The 17,852-nt window shown below is 38.4% G+C and overlaps 6 protein-coding genes, 1 non-coding gene and 1 pseudogene across 8 annotated transcripts; 6 read left to right on the top strand and 2 right to left on the bottom strand.

Moving 5' to 3' along the window:
* Positions 1 to 859: 859 nt before the first annotated feature.
* Positions 860 to 2,473, top strand: LOC106413992. Of its 2 annotated transcripts, XM_048769620.1 has the most exons (8): positions 860 to 1,048; positions 1,139 to 1,239; positions 1,339 to 1,379; positions 1,583 to 1,640; positions 1,726 to 1,819; positions 1,881 to 1,965; positions 2,051 to 2,116; positions 2,211 to 2,473. In XM_048769620.1, exons 2-8 carry the CDS (start codon positions 1,152 to 1,154, stop codon positions 2,322 to 2,324), a joined length of 546 nt encoding a protein of 181 aa, XP_048625577.1. In that variant the 5' UTR covers positions 860 to 1,048; positions 1,139 to 1,151; the 3' UTR covers positions 2,325 to 2,473. The 2 variants fall into 2 exon arrangements, with proteins under 2 accessions (XP_048625577.1, XP_013710166.2); XM_013854712.3 differs by lacking the exon at positions 860 to 1,048 and having other exon boundaries at positions 1,065 to 1,239.
* Positions 2,474 to 2,728: 255 nt separating this feature from the next.
* On the top strand, positions 2,729 to 2,809 carry TRNAL-AAG. Its single transcript has one exon. It is a non-coding gene; the product is annotated as a tRNA-Leu (tRNA).
* Positions 2,810 to 2,983: 174 nt separating this feature from the next.
* LOC111199901 lies at positions 2,984 to 4,383 on the top strand (annotated as a pseudogene).
* Positions 4,384 to 5,437: 1,054 nt separating this feature from the next.
* LOC106413985 (probable metal-nicotianamine transporter YSL6) lies at positions 5,438 to 8,582 on the top strand. The gene is made up of 7 exons (XM_013854704.2): positions 5,438 to 5,903; positions 5,993 to 6,165; positions 6,475 to 6,572; positions 6,659 to 6,796; positions 6,900 to 7,089; positions 7,200 to 7,332; positions 7,436 to 8,582. The coding sequence occupies exons 1-7, from the start codon at positions 5,531 to 5,533 to the stop codon at positions 8,368 to 8,370; spliced, it is 2,040 nt and encodes a 679-aa protein (XP_013710158.2). The 5' UTR covers positions 5,438 to 5,530; the 3' UTR covers positions 8,371 to 8,582.
* A 2,038-nt stretch (positions 8,583 to 10,620) lies between these two features.
* On the top strand, positions 10,621 to 11,835 carry LOC106413990 (transcription factor TCP20-like). The gene has a single exon (XM_013854710.3). It carries the CDS (start codon positions 10,730 to 10,732, stop codon positions 11,540 to 11,542), a length of 813 nt encoding a protein of 270 aa, XP_013710164.2. The 5' UTR covers positions 10,621 to 10,729; the 3' UTR covers positions 11,543 to 11,835.
* Positions 11,836 to 12,097: 262 nt separating this feature from the next.
* On the top strand, positions 12,098 to 15,192 carry LOC106413989 (actin-related protein 2). The gene is made up of 15 exons (XM_013854709.3): positions 12,098 to 12,338; positions 12,622 to 12,732; positions 12,862 to 12,996; positions 13,070 to 13,141; positions 13,215 to 13,293; positions 13,417 to 13,466; positions 13,542 to 13,645; positions 13,723 to 13,791; positions 13,865 to 13,928; positions 14,169 to 14,237; positions 14,320 to 14,403; positions 14,486 to 14,544; positions 14,629 to 14,695; positions 14,778 to 14,861; positions 14,945 to 15,192. The coding sequence occupies exons 1-15, from the start codon at positions 12,297 to 12,299 to the stop codon at positions 15,023 to 15,025; spliced, it is 1,170 nt and encodes a 389-aa protein (XP_013710163.2). The 5' UTR covers positions 12,098 to 12,296; the 3' UTR covers positions 15,026 to 15,192.
* On the bottom strand, positions 15,139 to 16,011 carry LOC106413993. Its single transcript, XM_048769618.1, has 2 exons — positions 15,630 to 16,011; positions 15,139 to 15,551 (listed from the first exon to the last, which is right to left on the bottom strand). Exons 1-2 carry the CDS (start codon positions 15,802 to 15,804, stop codon positions 15,211 to 15,213), a joined length of 516 nt encoding a protein of 171 aa, XP_048625575.1. The 5' UTR covers positions 15,805 to 16,011; the 3' UTR covers positions 15,139 to 15,210.
* Positions 16,012 to 16,373: 362 nt separating this feature from the next.
* On the bottom strand, positions 16,374 to 17,810 carry LOC125593265 (membrane-anchored ubiquitin-fold protein 4-like). Its single transcript, XM_048769619.1, has 4 exons — positions 17,581 to 17,810; positions 17,128 to 17,359; positions 16,744 to 16,914; positions 16,374 to 16,628 (listed from the first exon to the last, which is right to left on the bottom strand). Exons 2-4 carry the CDS (start codon positions 17,255 to 17,257, stop codon positions 16,567 to 16,569), a joined length of 363 nt encoding a protein of 120 aa, XP_048625576.1. The 5' UTR covers positions 17,258 to 17,359; positions 17,581 to 17,810; the 3' UTR covers positions 16,374 to 16,566.
* Between the last annotated feature and the right edge of the window lie 42 nt (positions 17,811 to 17,852).

Below are 17,852 nucleotides of genomic sequence, written 5' to 3'. Positions count from 1 at the left end.
ATTATTACTATATCAAATTAATAACTTTTTCACCGACAAGGTTTAGTTTATTTCTTATAATAAATTCAGAAACGAATTCCAGACAATTGAAGTGTTAAACTATGAAATGCGTATGTAAACACATTTTTTATTAACAAAAAGATTTAGATAGGTGGTACCGATCTTTAACTTCGACTAATAAACCGAGCTATCGATGACTAGACCAATACAGTGGATTAGCCCTGCCATCATTAAACTCGAACACATGTATACAATTTTGTACAATAGTATGTGACAGCAAAAAAGACCCACTTGATTCATATCTAAAAATACCGCTACTGGCTTAAGTATATACCAAACTGCATTATTAAACTATTTTTTGTCAACAAATGGGAACATCTTAATCTTGTTTATTACATCATGTGATGCTCAACCTTTTTGCAAGCTTCTGTTATTCCTGCAATCACAAACACATGTTATTGGGCTTTACCAAGCATATTAGAATAATCCATCCCCTGGCTATACCATTACCGTGGTCTGTGTTGATCTTGTCTGAAAGTTTTATCTATTACAATTTCTTGTCGAAGATCCGCCACTAAAAGTTGCTCATCAACTTCTATAATCAAGCTGCACTGATCAGAACACCGAACACAACTTCTGCCATTCTTATTCCCTACTATGTCAATGCCACGGCAAAGAAGCCTATTGGGCTCAGTCACGGTCTCTATCAACTTTTATTGGGTCGAATTTGTTTGATTACTCTTAGGCTCGCGTGACCTCACAACAACACATGCGAAGCAGACGTTTTGGCTAAACGTCGTTTTTGTCCTTTGGCTTAGCTGGTTCATTTATTAATTATTGGCGCCAAATTTATTATTTCCCTTAGTTGTGAACCCCAAATTCCAGTGTATATTGACGATAATACTGAGTTTGATATAATATTTAAAGAAGGAGAAGAAGGAACCGAGAAGAAAGTATCAGCAACAACTGGTTTTATTGCGGGACAGCTCATGATGTTCATGTCGATCTATTATGCGCCAATAATTAATAAAGAAATCCACATAACTATGTAACGTTTGTGATAAGGGGTGTTTTGGTCATTTGCTTATTATTGGTGGTGGCATTCTAAAAGTTTTATCTAATTTTTTTTTATGTTCAGAAGATAGTGTGTAATGACGTCGCTGCAAAGCTCGGGGATGTTGACGAAAGAGCAGATGGTTTATCTCTTTGATCGATTCGACTACTTGACCTCGCAATCTGGTAATCAACTTCATTTCTTTCAAGAGTGTCTGAATCAATAAAAACGATTGATTCATTTGCAAATTTTTTTTTTTTTTTTTAATCTTATAATAATCTCAGATGTGAAGAAAAGAATCTCCGACGCCGTTGAGGACAAACAGGTGAATGTTTTGTACTGTTTGGTAATGGATTATTGATTAATTCAGTTAAGAATATTGTTTGGTAGACTAGTGTCGTTTTCAAAGTGGATGGTGTAGATTATGTAATGACAACTGTGTTTTTTTTCAGACAAGAATATTGTTGGTAGACTAAATGTGGTTGAAGTATTGATGTTTACATTGTGTTGGTGCTTGATCAAATGCAGGAAGCTGTGGCGGTTACAACTGCAATTCAAGAAGAAATATTCTTGGAGATGGGAATTGGTAACCTTCTCTTTTTAGCTTTTATCGGTTTTTTTGATACATATGCTATGTTTCTCAATGAAGGGTTATTACTGGTTATAAGCAGACCCAGGATTTGGTATTGGATGCTTGGGGAAGCTGAACTCTGCGTTTGAAAACGATAAAGAGTTGATGATTGGTTTCTACAAGTTTCTCGCTAAGTAAGGCTGAATCTCCCTCCTTTTCTCTCTTCTAGTCAAGGGCTAATACACCAGTTAATAGGGAGGAGATGGCATGTGAAGAAGCTGAGCTTGGTCCAGATGGGTTTGAACACAAGATGGAAGCTCAACGACAGTTACACGAAGAGGTAATGTCAGCCAGCTTTGGTTAAAACCAAACAAAAATGTACATGTAAGTTCAATGTCTTAATATTCAAATGTGCTTTCGTGCAGCAACTGGAGATGCTAAAGTATATGCGTAAGTTTCCTCTGGATGACCAATCTGCCATCCTTAAAAAGGTAAACAGAAAATAACTGTCTTTACTATGACTTTTAACTTTATTCAGGAAAAAAAAAACAGAGTGTTTCAGCCTTTTGTTTCTGTTCCCAATAGCTCCAGAAGCAACTAGAGAATGCGGATTTTGAGCCTGGGGCATCCCTTTTGTCAGGAGAGCAATTGGAGGAAGCTGGAAGAAGAAGAGTGTCACCAGTTTTTGGAAGCAGATAAGCTTCTTGTTTCTCACAAGGGACTCTCCAGTTTGTAATCTGCGTCTCTTTTATCTTTTTCTTTTCACCTTTTTTACACACAATTGTAAACAAATAATTTGGTTGAACTTTTCATTTGCATGAGAAATGTAAAAGAAAATATGTAGGGCTCGTGCACAGTTGCTAGATAGGCGTAGAGAAGACCATCCCTTCACCGTGGGACGGTATCACGACCAGGTGGTTTGTGATTCGGTGTCTTATGCAAGCCTATTGTGTGAGAAAAGTCTATTTTATATGATTGTGTAAAGCCTATTGGACGGTATCACGACCAGGACGGTATCACGAACATGGACGCTTCTGTTGTGTGAGAAAAGTCTATTTTATATGATTGAATAAAAATGTTATTTAATCTATGGAAAACAACAAGTTGATATGGCCGAGTTGGTCTAAGGCGCAGGATTAAGGTTCCTGTCCGAAAGGGCGTGGGTTCAAATCCCACTGTCAACAAAGTTTTTTCCTTTGTTTCCTAGTACAGATCAGATATGAGGTAGGCCTCGCCCTTTTTTTTTTTAACCCTGAAAAATTATTTTATTGTTAAAACGTGAAAGAAGATAAACAGCTTCAGGATAGACCAAACATTGCTGTATGTTTTTATATCTTCCTCATTTGCATAACAACTTGACGTTGCAGAGCATATAGCTTGTTGTGTCTACAATAAGAGGAGCACACCGTCAACCTTCGAATCCGGCAATCGACCGTAAAACTTCCAGTCCGGAGCAAAGCTAACTCACATGCAGTTATTGAGTTATGTGCCACATGCTACAGAATGCACCATAGATGACCAACCCACGCCAATTCCCAGATCCATCAACGCAAGAAAACACAATATGCACTGCGACGGAGACCACAAGAAGAAAAACCACAACCTAAAACACACTACACGCACCATCACTGAAGACAGACAACCCAAGGTCTGAGAAGGCACAAAGCACACCATGAGAAAAATAAACGCACCGAACCTCGTCTTCTCTAAATTATTTATCAATTAAATGAGTCTTCATCTAATTAAAGATGGAGCAACAACCGACGTCGTCAATTTCTTTGTTTCCTAGTGATCTAACCACATATATACTTTTACGGTTGTGTGTCGAAGCTTTGGTTATCAATCACTACAGATCCATGTTTCATCAAGTCCTTCGAAACTTCACAGCCAAGTCTTCTACTCTGCTCAATATAACATCACAATTTCTTTGTTGCCTCGATCCCGCAACTTACTCATCAGAGTTCAGCCAGGTCTTACTCTTCTTCTCAGCGTATTCATCGTCATCCTATGACATTCCCAGGAGAATATTGTTACTTCTCTGGTATGGATTCTGTGCAGGGCTTGATCTGCATTGAAGATGCAGACTCCAAAACCCCCTTAGTTTGGAACCCTAGCACGGATCAATTATTACTTTTATCCAAACTCAATAAAAACTTTCTACGTCAGTTTTGACTTTGAGATCAGGGCAAGAATCATGGAGAACCGTCAGAATTGAACTAACTTGAAGCGTAAGTGTCGTGGCTATGCTTCTGGCCGATGCGTCAAGGGGGTGATATATTATCTAGCCCGTAATATTCAAAGGTATGATGCGGTTATAATGAGCTTTGATGTCAGATCTGAAATATTACGTATGGTAGAACTACCCTCACGTATTCATCAGAATGTCTTGATATCTTACGAGGAAAGATTAGCTTGTGTTGATATAAAGAATGTTACAAGACTGGATTTTGGAGGACGCAGATAAACACAAGTGGTCGTTTCAAGATTTTTTCTTACCTTTGAGTGAGTAGAATCTGAATGTTTCGCGTGAAGAACGTAACTGGTATCAAGGCTATCTATATAATTGTTTCAAACTAAAAGGTTGCACTCATGCTAGTGAGTTTATTTATGTAACTTCAAGGTTCCATAAATCATCTTATATTGTATCCTACGATCAGGTGACAAATAGTTGTAGAAGACTCAAATTTAAAGGAATCGTGGACGGGGGCTGACTGTGGGTACTTTCCTGAATCACATTGAAAGTCTTATGTCTTTGTAACAATTTATTTTTGCTTTTTTTTTTATATTGATATTCTTTCTAAAACATTTTATAAAGCATGAGTTGCAACATTACAAACTGCGTCTCAAATAAAACAAGTGGTTGCTAACTCCAGGCCCGCTGATTCAGATTCCGGGAAGGAACCGAGTGGCTGAGTTTGGTACATTTCAAACAAGTGGTGTTTCGGTTATTGTTCACACTCTCGTCTACTTCACTCTTGTTTGTGTTCCTTGCTCGCTCTCCAAATTCACATGTACATCGCCTAATCTACTAATATTACAAATATGCTCTCCACTTTTTGGTATTAGAGCATGATTATCGCTGAAACTGTTTTTTCTTAAATTTTTTTTTTTTGATCTGATTAAAAGAAAAAAAATTAAAAAAAGAATCAATCGCGGACCGCCACGTGTCAGTAGGGCCTGCAAACAATACAAGAAACTAACCAAGATCGATCTTTAATTCATTACTTTCGTAACCCACTCTTATGCTTTTGTGGGGTTCAAGCCCTTTAAACTCCCTTCTAAGGACCCCTTTAAATACCCCGATAAAAATGGCCTTAGTATATTGTTGAATTTGGTTGTCAATTTTTATTGTACTTGAATTGTGTGTATGTAACTGTTTTATAAAGAAACAAAGTGGTTTCATAACTACCAGTGGTCTAGTTACTATTCTATAGACATCTCTGTGTATGTACTATGTAGAAATGTGTGAGATTTTATATGTGAACAACATCATACTTATAAGAATTCCATTCCATTCATAACCAATCAATATCCAATCATATCACATTAAGAAGCAACAAAAATTTAACTGAATTATCCCAAAAAGATAAATAATAAATTAGATGGAATTATCACGTCAGCCAGACTAAACACGAGGAGGAACAGAGAAAACAACAAAAATACATTTAACACGCTTCGTATCAATAATCCATTCAACCAGAAAAAAATTATCGTTTCGATGTAACAGTAACGTAACCGAATCCAAAAACCACGTGGCAGCCTCCTATTCGACCTTCTTAACTACCATTGCGTCTAATCTCGAGATTCAGCACGATCTTTTTCCCTAACTAACTTCTCAAATTCGTCAACCTCACATTCTCTCCGAGAGATCCACCGCCCACATTGAGAAGAAGCAGCTCAAAATCATGGGGACGGAGATCCCAACGTCGCCGGAGATATCCGAGGCCTTGCTGTTACCGGAGACTAACAAGACCGCGGCGACTGTGAATCTAGATCAAGACGAGCACGTGCCGGAGTGGAAGGAGCAGATAACGATCCGCGGATTGGTCGTTAGCGCGTTGCTGGGGACGTTGTTCTGCATCATCACTCACAAACTGAATCTCACAGTAGGCATCATCCCTTCGCTTAACGTCGCCGCCGGTTTGCTCGGGTTCTTCTTCGTCAAATCGTGGACCGGTTTCTTGTCGAAGCTTGGATTCACGGTTAAGCCGTTCACCAAGCAGGAGAACACCGTTATTCAGACCTGCGTCGTCGCCTGCTACGGCCTCGCCTTTAGCGGTAACAGATTCTCGAAATCTCTAGAAGCTGTGAGGTTTGATGAAGAATCTGATTGATTGATTGATTGATCGATTTTGAGTTTTTTTCAGGAGGATTTGGATCGTATTTGATTGCTATGGATGAGAAGACGTACAAGCTCATTGGTGCTGACTATCCTGGGAATCACGCGGAGGATGTTATCAATCCAGGGCTGTGGTGGATGATTGGGTTTTTGTTTGTAGTCAGCTTCTTGGGGCTCTTTAGTCTCGTTCCCTTACGCAAGGTAGAATCACTATCACATGGATCTTACCAGGGCCGGTCTTTTGAGATTTTGGGGGCCTTGGATGATTTAATAAATATTTCAATAAGTGTAAATTTTATTTTACAAATTTGAGGGTTAATGTATATAGAAATAAATTTTTTCAAATTTTTTGGGGATCCAAAGGTAAATGTTTCGTTAGGCTTGACCGTGGATCTTATACAGAGCAATGCACTTACTCTTTAGTATCTCAACTGCATTGATAATGTATCTGGTGTGGTCACGTGCAGAGCAAGTTCTTGATTCCTTACTCGTGCGTTTTTTATGTTTCAGGTGATGGTTTTGGACTACAAGCTTACATATCCTAGTGGGACCGCCACAGCAATGCTCATTAACAGCTTCCACACCAACACTGGAGCTGAGCTTGCAGCGTAAAATTTTTTAATCTCGCTTTCTGCGAACTATATCTTGCGTTTTTTGTTTTCAACTTGTTCACGTGATATTGTTTTAACTACAGGAACCAGGTCAAATGTCTTGGGAAATACCTGAGTCTTAGCTTGGTTTGGAGTTGTTTCAAGTGGTTCTTCAGTGGCGTTGGAGATGCATGTGGATTTGATAACTTCCCCACCCTTGGTTTGACACTATTCAAGAACACGTAAGTAGTTCATATTAACAAGTTTAGCTGGAATGTGTTTTTCTGCTACTTTTTGGAGTAAGTTTGCGCGGTTTTTGATGAGTTCCAATTTTCTGCCCCGCAGGTTTTACTTCGACTTCAGTCCGACATATGTTGGGTGTGGTCTTATATGCCCCCATATAGTGAACTGTTCGGTTCTTCTTGGTGCGATCATCTCTTGGGGGTTTCTGTGGCCATTTGTATCACAACATGCCGGTGATTGGTATCCAGCTGACCTTGGCTCCAACGATTTCAAAGGTCTCTATGGATATAAGGTACAGTACAAGCTGATCAATTAGGAACCTTTTCATAAAAGCACATATTCATGTCAAAGGGGTGATAAATAGAAACACTGATGCTTCTGTGTTCTTCATAACTATTTAAGGTCTTTATTGCCATTGCCATTATCCTTGGAGACGGTCTCTACAATCTTGTCAAGATCATTGCTGTTACAGTAAAGGAATTATGCAGCAATAGCTCTAGACATCTCAATCTACCCGTTGTTACCAATGTTGTAGGTGAGAGCATATTAGATCCTGACTCATCTCTCACATGCTCTTGTAATAACCAATATCTTGTAATAACCTTTGAAACTGTGTGTTTTCCGATTCTATGATTCAGATGACGAAGCCTCTGAGATACTGTTGGTAAAGAAGAAAAGAGATGAAGTGTTTTTGAAGGACCGGATCCCTCTTGGATTTGCAGTTTCTGGCTATGTGGGTCTTGCAGCTATCTCAACCGCAACGATCCCTTTGATATTCCCACCTTTGAAATGGTACTTTGTCCTGTGTTCGTACTTCATTGCACCTGCTCTCGCCTTCTGTAACTCTTACGGAACCGGGCTCACGGACTGGAGTCTAGCATCAACCTACGGAAAGATCGGTCTTTTCATAATCGCCTCCGTAGTGGGAAGTGATGGTGGTGTCATTGCCGGTTTAGCTGCATGTGGCGTCATGATGTCAATCGTCTCTACCGCAGCTGATCTCATGCAAGACTTCAAAACAGGTTACCTCACTTTATCATCGGCAAAATCCATGTTCGTGAGCCAGCTCGTGGGAACTGCAATGGGCTGCATAATCGCTCCCCTCACGTTTTACTTGTTCTGGTCTGCTTTCGACATTGGAGACCCCAACGGTCCGTACAAAGCACCTTACGCAGTGATCTTCCGTGAGATGGCTATTCTCGGTATCGAGGGGTTCGCAGAACTGCCTAAGCACTGTCTGGCTCTTTGCTACGGGTTTTTCGTTGCGGCTCTGATAGTGAATCTCTTGAGGGACATTACACCGCCTAAGATCTCTCAGTTTATCCCTATCCCAATGGCGATGGCTGTCCCGTTCTACATTGGAGCTTACTTCGCCATCGACATGTTCGTTGGGACTGTGATACTGTTCGTGTGGGAACGGATCAACAGAAAAGATGCAGACGACTATGCGGGTGCAGTAGCATCAGGTCTGATCTGCGGAGATGGGATATGGACAATTCCATCTGCAATCCTATCGATCTTGAGGATCAATCCGCCCATCTGTATGTACTTTAAACCGGCTTTGGCAAGTTAAAAGATGTCATAGTCTCACGGCCGCAAGAACTGGAAGTAATTGTCTTCGTATGTTGTGTATATATGTTTCGAAATCTCAGTTCCCAGGAGAAACAGAAAATGTTGTCGCAAAATCTCTTATATGTTTTTTAGACGATGTTGTTGTTTAAGGGATGTTGTCCCTGAATGCTTTCGCTTTTAGATATTCACAAGCTCAAGAAAAGTTTGAGACCATTTGCCTTTTGTTCAATCATCGTAAGGAGTGTATGATCCCAGATATGTTGAAGTGATATCGTTCGAGCTTGCAATCAAACTAAGATATCAAATCCACAATTAGTGCTACAAATTTGGTTTAAATTGTTTTATTCTGTTAAACGTGATTATGCGAGCCATTTATATGATATTCATGCCTTTCAGAAAGAGTAGTTAACTTCCATCAAGGTTAATTGAACTCCAAGACTTATGAGTGGTTATGAATGATAATGATACGGGAGGTGCAAGTAATAAAAGAGATACCATGATGTTGTCTGTCCATAAATGATGGATCTCTCTTTAGGTCTTGTCCTACAAGCGAACCAAACCTTCTATGGAACAGCCAAATGTCAAGATCCGATTGATCCATTTGAAAGATTAGCTACTTCCTTCTCTAAGAAGACGTTGACTTTGACTGAAGTCTTAGCTATATTATGTAAAATGTTTTTGTTTTTGGTTGCTTAGGGGATTAGTAATGAGGGTATTTGTGAAGCATATTTGTATTTTAAAAAACATGATTAAAGGTATGGTTCTCTTTTACTGTGTTTGTGTAATCATATGGTTAAGCAAAACTGTGTAAGATTATACTTGTCAAAATTACTAATGACCTACAACCTATATATAGATCTTCGTATAATCATGTATTATAAATACATATCTAACGGAGTACTTTGATCTTAGAAAATCAAATCAACATGATATTTGAAAAACAGTTAGTAGATTTATTGATTGGATGAGAATCTTAATCACTACGTGTATATACAGTGTACCATTTTTTATACTGATAATGTCACTACACTATCAGTTACAATAGTGCTTACATTATACAGTGCACAAAAAAAATAGTGCTTACATTAAAATGAACTTTTCCCTAAAAAAAACAAATCCTGTGACAGACTGACAGGCAATTAAAAAAGGAAGAGAAAACGTACAATTTTTTTTCTAATAAGCAACGTTTAGACATTTGCTAGATTCTCATTTAACTTTTTATCAAGGATTAGGCATGGGCATTCGGGGTCCCAATCGGATTTCAGTTTAGTCCAATCGGGTTTCGGTTTTTCGGGTTTATCAAAATCAGCCACATTCGGGTTATATGAAAATTCGGTTCGGGACCGGTTCGGGTTCTATCGGGTTCGGGTCGGAATTAGTAAATCTTCAAAGAACCGGTACAACCTGATGTACTTTCGGATTCGGGTCCCAATCGGTTCTTCGGTTTAAATGTACCTGATTTATATCTATTTTGTAACCAAAAAGTAAGTAAAATCGGTTCTTCGGTTTTAAAATACTTGATTTGTACCTATTTTGTAACCAAAATATAAATAAAATCGATTCAAAAAAAAAGAAAGGAACATCAAATGTGATAATTCAAAATCAAGTGAAAGGTAAACATAATTATTGATCGAAAGAAAACCAAATAATGAAAGCATAAAACGAAAACTAAGTTCTCATGAAATGAAAAACATTATTCAATGAAAACAAAACCAAAATCTAAAAACTTAAACTTTCAACCGCCACCTTCAGCCATCAATCTTCATATAATAGATAATTATTTTAGATGTTCAATATATTTTGAATACATATTAGGAATTGAGATCATGTTTGGTACAAGTTCTTTTAGGAAATTTTGAATTTTCGGGTTTTATCGGGTATCCATTTAGGTTCGGTTCGGATAATACCCATAACTCGAAATACCATAAAACAAGATCCATTCGATATTTATGCCGGGTTTGGATCGGTTCGGATTCATTTTTATCGGATCAGGTTTGGTTCGGGTTTTTGGGTTCGGTTTATTTGCCCAGCCCTACTAAGGACTAAATGTGAAACGGTCACTCCTTTTTTCATTACGGTTTTACTTGTTTGTTCACTTTTGCTGTATAAAAAAGAAAAAAAGACAAAACTAAAGTCTCCTACTTTGTACTGTTTTTCTCATTTCTTTATTGACCCCATTTTGAGATCGAAAGATGATAACTTTTCACTTTATTCCTCTCAATTCTGCATCGGGATCTTATTGGATTCCTAAAAAAAAAAAACACTATTTAAAAACACCTTTAATTGAAATCCGAGAAAGAGAATAAATGTTCGATTAATTCTGAAGTCTGGACCCTGCCTGAAGTCCCCACACAGCTTCGATGGATCCCAAGAACCCAAATCCACACCAAGTACCAAACTTCTTGATCCCACCACCACAACCGAGAGATGCTTCCGATGACAACAAACAAGTAAATGATTTTCAGATCGTGGTCGCTTCCGACAAAGAACCGAACAACAGCGGTAAGAAGCAGCTTGCCCCCAAGAGAAGCTCAAACAAAGACAGACACACCAAAGTGGAAGGTCGCGGTCGGAGAATCAGGATGCCTGCTCTCTGCGCGGCAAGGATTTTTCAACTGACCAGAGAATTGGGTCACAAATCAGACGGTGAAACAATCCAGTGGCTGCTTCAACAAGCCGAACCGTCGCTTATCGCAGCCACCGGTTCAGGAACTGTACCGGCCTCTGCTTTAGCCTCAGCTGCTTCTGCTGTAGTCTCTAACCAAGGTGGGTCTCTCACTGCTGGTTTGATGATCAGTCATCATGACTTAGACTGTGGTGGTGGGTCTAGTAGTGGTAGACCAGGTTGGGGAGAAGGAGGAGGAGAAGTATGGCCAAATGGAGCTGGTTACAGAATTGGGTTTCCCGGATTTGATTTTCCTGGTGGAGCTATGAGTTTTGCTTCCATTTTTGGTGCTAGTGGTGGTGGTAATGGTAATCAGATGCTTGGACTTGAGTTAGGGTTGTCTCAGGAAGGGAATGTTGGGGTCTTGAATCAACAGATTTATCAACAGATGGCTCAAGCTCAGGCTCAGGCTCAGGGTAGGGTTCTTCACCATACTCTTCATCATAATCCAGGACATGAAGATCATCAGCAAGAGAGCTGTGGGAGAGATGAATCTCAAGGCTCATGAGGGCGTTAATTTCCAGCTTTTTTGAATATTGGTTTTTCTATTGTGGATTTGAAAAGGTTTTGGCCTTTTTGTTTTGTTATAGTATTGTTGTAATTTGTACTAGTAGCATGGAGAAGGAAAGAAGAAAGGTTTAATGCTGAGTGAGAGTGAATATATATGCTTATTGAAACCTCTGAGCTGATTTCAATTTGATACTTTCAGAGGATGATGATGATGACACAGCCAGAGATAGACTGTTTCTTTTTTTTGTAGCTTTGGAGTTTAATTTTGATAGAGAGAAAAATGTTTTTACTTATGGATACTTTCTTTCCATCACATTTGTATAATGGAGATAACAGTTAATTACAAAGATGAAAGAAACTAGTATAGCTTCTTTTTCACATTGTGCTCTTCTTTAGCATTTTCAAATACTTTGTTGCATGTTCTGATTCAGTGGAGACGGAGTCCACTATGATATTAAAGTTGTGTTCTGTATCTACAGCTCAAAACGAGACGCCGTTATTCTATAAACCATATACACTACGTCACGTTTTTACTCAAAGTAAACGACGCACATTCTAATCGAGAAATGAGGAAACGGTATTGAGCTGTTTTGTTGAAGAAAGAGCAAAGCGGAAGAAAGCAGAGAGAACAGTGATTCTTCTTCGCTTCGATTCCAAGACAAGTCTTCATCTTTCTGAGATCGAAGATCTCTGTTTCGTGTAATTCGCTAGAAAGCTGAGATCTTTAACAGCGAGCATTCAAATCGGAGAAGATGGATAACAAAAACGTCGTCGTTTGCGACAACGGCACCGGCGTAAGCTTTCGCTATATCATCCTCTCTTATCTCTTGCTGTTCTTTCAGACTCCGACCGTTTCGTCCCACGAGCCCCTTTAGCTGAATCTCACCAAACATTACACTTTCTTGCTGGGTTTCATTAAAAAAAAATCTCACCTTTCTGATCTTAATTGTCTGAAAGTTAGCTAAAAGATTGAAACTTTGAGGCTCTTCTGATGCGTTACGTTTTGGGTTTTGCCTGGGAAGACCAACTTTATGTTCTTGAGTCTCTAATGTCTGAAATTTTCTGTTAATTCATCAGTATGTGAAATGTGGATTTGCTGGAGAGAACTTCCCAACATCTGTGTTCCCTTGTGTCGTGGGAAGACCGTTGCTCCGTTACGAAGAGTCACTCATGGAGCAGCAAGTGAAGGTTTGTATATCTTTCCTCTTATAAAGTTTAGATCTTTGCTTACTTAACATCTGAGATCCTTTTGACTGAGCTGTGCTTCCATAATTTGATTTGGTAGACTTTGTTTTGGTTTTGTTTCATTTTTTTTAGGATGTAGTTGTGGGGGAGACATGCGCTGAGCTCAGGCATCAGCTGGATATAAACTACCCTGTCCACAATGGTATTGTGCAGAACTGGGAAGACATGGAACATGTTTGGGATCATGCTTTCTACAACGAGTTGAAAGTAAGCAATTTTTGTTTCTTCTTGCGTGTTTGCTTGAAATGAGTATTGAAAACCCCTTTTTGTTATTGTTCAGATCAATCCATCAGATTGTAAGATACTGCTCACTGATCCACCACTTAACCCCTCCAAGAACCGAGAGAAAATGGTACGAATATATATTGTCAACTCTTGGTGGTTTTTGTTGGAGTTGTAAAACTGAATCAAGTTGAGTGAAACAGATTGAGACAATGTTCGAGAAGTACAATTTCGCCGGCGTTTTCATTCAAATCCAAGCCGTTTTGACTCTGTATGCCCAAGGTGCTTGTTGGAGATTCTTGTTGAAGGTTTATATATAGTCAGTCACCTGGAAAAATAATTTATACACCTGTTTTTTTTAAAATATATATATATATTTTTTAATATTGAATTCTTTGTTTGCAGGTTTGCTGACTGGTTTGGTTATTGATTCTGGTGATGGTGTTACTCATGTGGTAAGTAAGCTACATAGATCTGTGGTTTTTCTGCTTATAAAGTAGTACTTTAACAGTGGTCATCTCACAACTTAGGTTCCGGTGGTTGATGGCTATTCGTTTCCTCATCTTACAAAAAGAATGAATGTTGCTGGCAGACACATAACAGCATATCTTGTTGATCTTCTTTCTAGACGAGGGTGAGAAACTGATTCATATTGTTGAAGATTGATTAACATTTTGATGATGTATGAGATGTTTGTGTGTGTGTTAACAGATATGCGATGAATAAAACGGCTGACTTTGAGACGGTTAGGGAAATCAAAGAGAAGCTCTGCTATATAAGGTATGCTAAGACTTTCTTCACAGTCTTGAGTACATATGCTTTAAAAGTGTTCTTTTCTCTTCTTTGTTGGCAGTTATGACTACAAGAGAGAGTATCAGCTTGGGCTTGAGACAACCATTCTTGTTAAGAATTATACTGTAAGTTCTCTATTCTGGTTTAAAACCTTTTAGGAGTGGAAAATAGGAATCTAAAGTTATGATCAGAAACAAGATACTTGAGTCCCTTGAGGTAGTCAAAGATTGCCACCTTTCTTTGTTTTTATTTGTCCTTTAGTCTATGGTTTGTAATATCATCTTTGTAAGATAGAAAGATTCATACTTTTTTTGTCATTGCAAGCCTAAAAACTAATCTGTTGTGTGCTTTTGTACTGTGATAAGCTTCCAGATGGGAGGGTCATCAAAGTAGGCACTGAAAGATTCCAAGCACCTGAAGCACTTTTTACACCGGTAAACCTTATGCACGTCCTTCGCTAGTTTCTCTTTCTAAATCAATTCCAAATCTTTAAAGAATCATTATCTTTGGTTACAGGAACTCATTGATGTTGAAGGTGATGGAATGGCAGACATGGTGTTCCGCTGTATTCAAGAAATGGATATTGATAACCGCATGATGGTACGTGCGCAATCTCATGCTTTTGCTTAAAGATCCAAAACAATAATATATTATTTTCTGAAACCCATTTTTCTTATCACAGCTCTACCAACACATAGTTTTAAGTGGAGGAAGCACCATGTACCCTGGATTACCTAGCCGGTTTGAATATTTTTTGGTTATTTGTACTCCAACAAGAAGCTTGATGGTTTGGGTTTAATGTTTTATGTGCTCTCTTTGTTTCAGTCTTGAGAAAGAGATCCAGGATCGGTATCTTGATACAGTTCTCAAAGGAAACAAAGATGGTTTGAAGGTAGAGTATCCATTTAAGTTTATGATCACTGTCATTGTCAAGTTCTTAACATTTCTTTTTGTTTTTTTCTTTTGTCAATCAGAAACTTAGGTTGCGGATTGAGGATCCACCTAGAAGGAAACACATGGTATACCTCGGAGGCGCTGTTCTTGCAGGAATCATGAAGGTAGAAAGAAACTCAATGCTTTCCTCTTTCGCAACACTGAACCCTATATGGTTGTTGAATTGTTGAATGGTTTAATGTTGCAGGACGCACCAGAGTTCTGGATCAATAGAGAGGACTATATGGAAGAAGGAATTGGTTGCTTGAATAAGATGAGCCAAGCTTGATTGATTGACACTCTTAAACATCAACATTTTAATTCTGTGATGTCTGTTTGTAGCATTCACCAACACTTGAGGATGTTTTAGTTGGATTCTCTAAGTTCTTGTTTTCTTTGTTCTTTAGCACAAACACATTTTCATTTCTTGATTAAATAAAAACAACTTTTGAGATAGTTTGTAGTTTGAAAGCCCTAATTCTTGCCACACAAGGCAAGGTCCCTCTCGAACGGTCTGAAGTTTAACCCATTGAATCCATAGATACAGAGATTAGACCGTTTTGACTTAAACACGACTTGATCCGTGGTGCTTCTGTAACCAGGTACGTTGCAGGAAGAATCCGAGGAGCCTCTTCTTCCCACCAAACTCGCTTGACAAGAAGTTGCGAGACTGTCCAAGTCAACGCTGTCTAGAGATGTTATGGTTACCTTGTAGAGTCCAAACTCGTTAGTGGTTCTGTTCGCAGAGAATGTTATCATCTCGTTTGTTGTCGAGGAACCTGATTTGAGACTGCAGTCTATTCTCACTTCAACGCCTGTGGCCAAGAAAACGTTAGAAACAGGGTTTTTGAAAGAGAATAGAAGAGATTTTCTTAGTGATGTTTTTCAGTTACCGGACATGAAGTAACTGTGTTTGGAGAAGCTGTTGTTGGAGCAGACATCGCAGTAAACGAAACCCATCACATTTATTTCTGCATCTGGCTTGGCTGATGGATGTTTTGGAGAAAGAGAGTTTACTAACAGAAGTTGCAGAAGAGCAAACAAAAACATTATCAGTTTCTTCTTCATCTTGACAATAAGTAGTTTTCTTTTCTTTTCTTTTCTTTTTATTTGGTTGATGTAAGGAAGAGTATGAAACAATGTGAACACATAGAGCTAGTTCCAGACAAGAAGAGATGGGAGCTCCACTGAACTAGCTCTCAAGCTTCTGTTATATTCCTTTATATAGACAAGACTTATACAGACGTGTCTCTTAGCATTAATTTTGAGGGAGTGGAAGGGGGAACAAAGAGGCGCATTGGGAGTGAATACTATAAATGAGAGGAGAGGACCAGAATTTAAGCCAAGAAGATAGTGGAAAGACACACTGAATGAAAGTGAAGGTTATAAATGAAAGAATAAAGAGGAAGATAGTGAAGTTAGGTGAGAGGACATTGATTGAGATCTCATGCTCTTTGTTTCTTTTGGAGTTTTGTATCTAAATCCCAAAAATTGGCTATCTGTAAAGGAGAAAGTGAAGAGAAAGGTAATGCCATTTATATCTTATGCATGGACCATATACATATCAATGTGTTTGTACCGGTTTGTTACTGGTTTTTGGGTTAGTCAAGGACCGGATAAAAATATTTTGATACTACTAGACAAAAAAGGTCTTAAGGTGTAAATATGAACAGAACCATACAAGAAAACATGTTACAGAGTTCTAAATGTAAAATTGAACTCTTCTATATATAATAAGGAGTTTTCATCACAATGCAAGAGAAAAAGCTTCAATAGCCACTGATGAAGCTTTTTTGAACTTCTGATGAATACAGAATATGAACTTTATTATCACATTATGGTACATGAGCAAAAGCTTCTCTGTGGGGCTTCTTCCTCTTCAAATTTCTTATCTGCAATAGAATAAGACATAAACAAACAAACAAACAAAAAAGAACCGATGATATTAGGAGTTTTGTCCCTGTTTATCTTTAAACAAGATGTAATAAGAAGGCAAGAGAACAAGACCTGATCTTGCTTTTGTTGGAGACGGCTGCACAACAACATGCATTGTAATGACTGACTTAGGGAGGTCATCGAATGGAGCTTTACACTGCGCAACAGTTTTGCCATTCTCCAAAATCTTACCAGCGTTTATCAACTTGATGTCATTAGCTGTTCTTGGAACAATCTTCTTGTCTGCAAAAAAAAACACATTTCCATTATTAGACTCAGCAGATATAGTAAGAAATAAAAAGTGTAGAAAATAAAATATTTTTGTTGAATGCAGAAGAGTAAGATTATGGATTTGTGTTGAGAGAATTGGAAACCGTCCTAGTCCTAGAGTCTTATAGAGATATGTTTGGTAAAGGCATCTGAAGCAATCAAAAGAGCATTTGTACTAGCTCTCACCTTTAGGCCATTCGGAGAGGATTCTCTCCTTGAGCATTGAGACTGTGGCGGTTGGAGAGTAGTGAAACGGGCCAACATCTGAACCGTCATATAACCGGAATTTAAGTTCTACCAAATCTTCTTCAGGCATTTGATTTCTTTCTTTTTTTCTCCCAAAAGAACAAAAACTCTCAGATGATCTCAGCAGAACTAATCCACCCAAAACAAGACCTCAAACTATACACAACGTCTCCTGTAATAAGAGCAAAGAGAGATGTTCAAATATGAAGACATCAGTTACAAAAATGAACTTCAGTTATTGTCTCAAAATCAAGAACCTTGGACCAGTTTAATACAAAGAAAGATTGTGCCCCAAAAGATAAAAACTTAGAACTCATCACTTATGTCCTAAACCTTTAGACAAAACACATTTACATCAAGATCCAATAAAAGGAAGAGAAGGGTACACTAAACCTTAGATGATAGACAGAGAGATAACTTCAGTAAGCAGCTATGGTAGGCAAATACTTTCTGGGGTTTGGTTCACTAGGGTTTACGTCTTGAGACTGGGAGATGGAGAAAAGCCCTTTAAAAAGGGTTTATAAGACCGCCTAGTCTTGGCTACTTCTCTGTTATTTCGTCATGATGCCGCGTTACAGGGAATCCCTGACGAGTGGAAGAAGATAAAGACAAGAAAATGTGGTAAAGTATGCTTCTTTTTATTATTTTATTAGTCAAAGACAAAA

The sequence above is a fragment of the Brassica napus genome, chromosome C9 (genome assembly GCF_020379485.1).
Source record: "Brassica napus cultivar Da-Ae chromosome C9, Da-Ae, whole genome shotgun sequence".
Taxonomy (NCBI): domain Eukaryota; kingdom Viridiplantae; phylum Streptophyta; class Magnoliopsida; order Brassicales; family Brassicaceae; genus Brassica; species Brassica napus.
Note: the sequence above shows the minus strand (reverse complement) of the source record. Positions and strands in the feature narration are given on the sequence as shown.

Coding starts and splice junctions, on each gene's coding strand:
- LOC106413992 (XM_048769620.1), top strand. CDS start 1,152: ATGACGTCGCTGCAAAGCTCGGGGATGTTGACGAAAGAGCAGATGGTT. Junction 1,820..1,880: donor TTCTACAAGTTTCTCGCTAA/GTAAGGCTGAAT, acceptor ACCAGTTAATAG/GGAGGAGATGGCATGTGAAG. Junction 2,117..2,210: donor AATCTGCCATCCTTAAAAAG/GTAAACAGAAAA, acceptor TGTTCCCAATAG/CTCCAGAAGCAACTAGAGAA.
- LOC106413985 (XM_013854704.2), top strand. CDS start 5,531: ATGGGGACGGAGATCCCAACGTCGCCGGAGATATCCGAGGCCTTGCTG. Junction 6,166..6,474: donor GTCTCGTTCCCTTACGCAAG/GTAGAATCACTA, acceptor TTTATGTTTCAG/GTGATGGTTTTGGACTACAA. Junction 6,573..6,658: donor ACTGGAGCTGAGCTTGCAGC/GTAAAATTTTTT, acceptor TTTTAACTACAG/GAACCAGGTCAAATGTCTTG.
- LOC106413990 (XM_013854710.3), top strand. CDS start 10,730: ATGGATCCCAAGAACCCAAATCCACACCAAGTACCAAACTTCTTGATC.
- LOC106413989 (XM_013854709.3), top strand. CDS start 12,297: ATGGATAACAAAAACGTCGTCGTTTGCGACAACGGCACCGGC. Junction 12,733..12,861: donor TCATGGAGCAGCAAGTGAAG/GTTTGTATATCT, acceptor CATTTTTTTTAG/GATGTAGTTGTGGGGGAGAC. Junction 14,862..14,944: donor TTCTTGCAGGAATCATGAAG/GTAGAAAGAAAC, acceptor TTAATGTTGCAG/GACGCACCAGAGTTCTGGAT.
- LOC106413993 (XM_048769618.1), bottom strand. CDS start 15,804: ATGAAGAAGAAACTGATAATGTTTTTGTTTGCTCTTCTGCAACTTCTG. Junction 15,552..15,629: donor ACACAGTTACTTCATGTCCG/GTAACTGAAAAA, acceptor TCTTGGCCACAG/GCGTTGAAGTGAGAATAGAC.
- LOC125593265 (XM_048769619.1), bottom strand. CDS start 17,257: ATGCCTGAAGAAGATTTGGTAGAACTTAAATTCCGGTTATATGACGGT. Junction 16,915..17,127: donor CCTCTCCGAATGGCCTAAAG/GTGAGAGCTAGT, acceptor TTTTTTTTGCAG/ACAAGAAGATTGTTCCAAGA. Junction 16,629..16,743: donor TCCAACAAAAGCAAGATCAG/GTCTTGTTCTCT, acceptor ATTCTATTGCAG/ATAAGAAATTTGAAGAGGAA.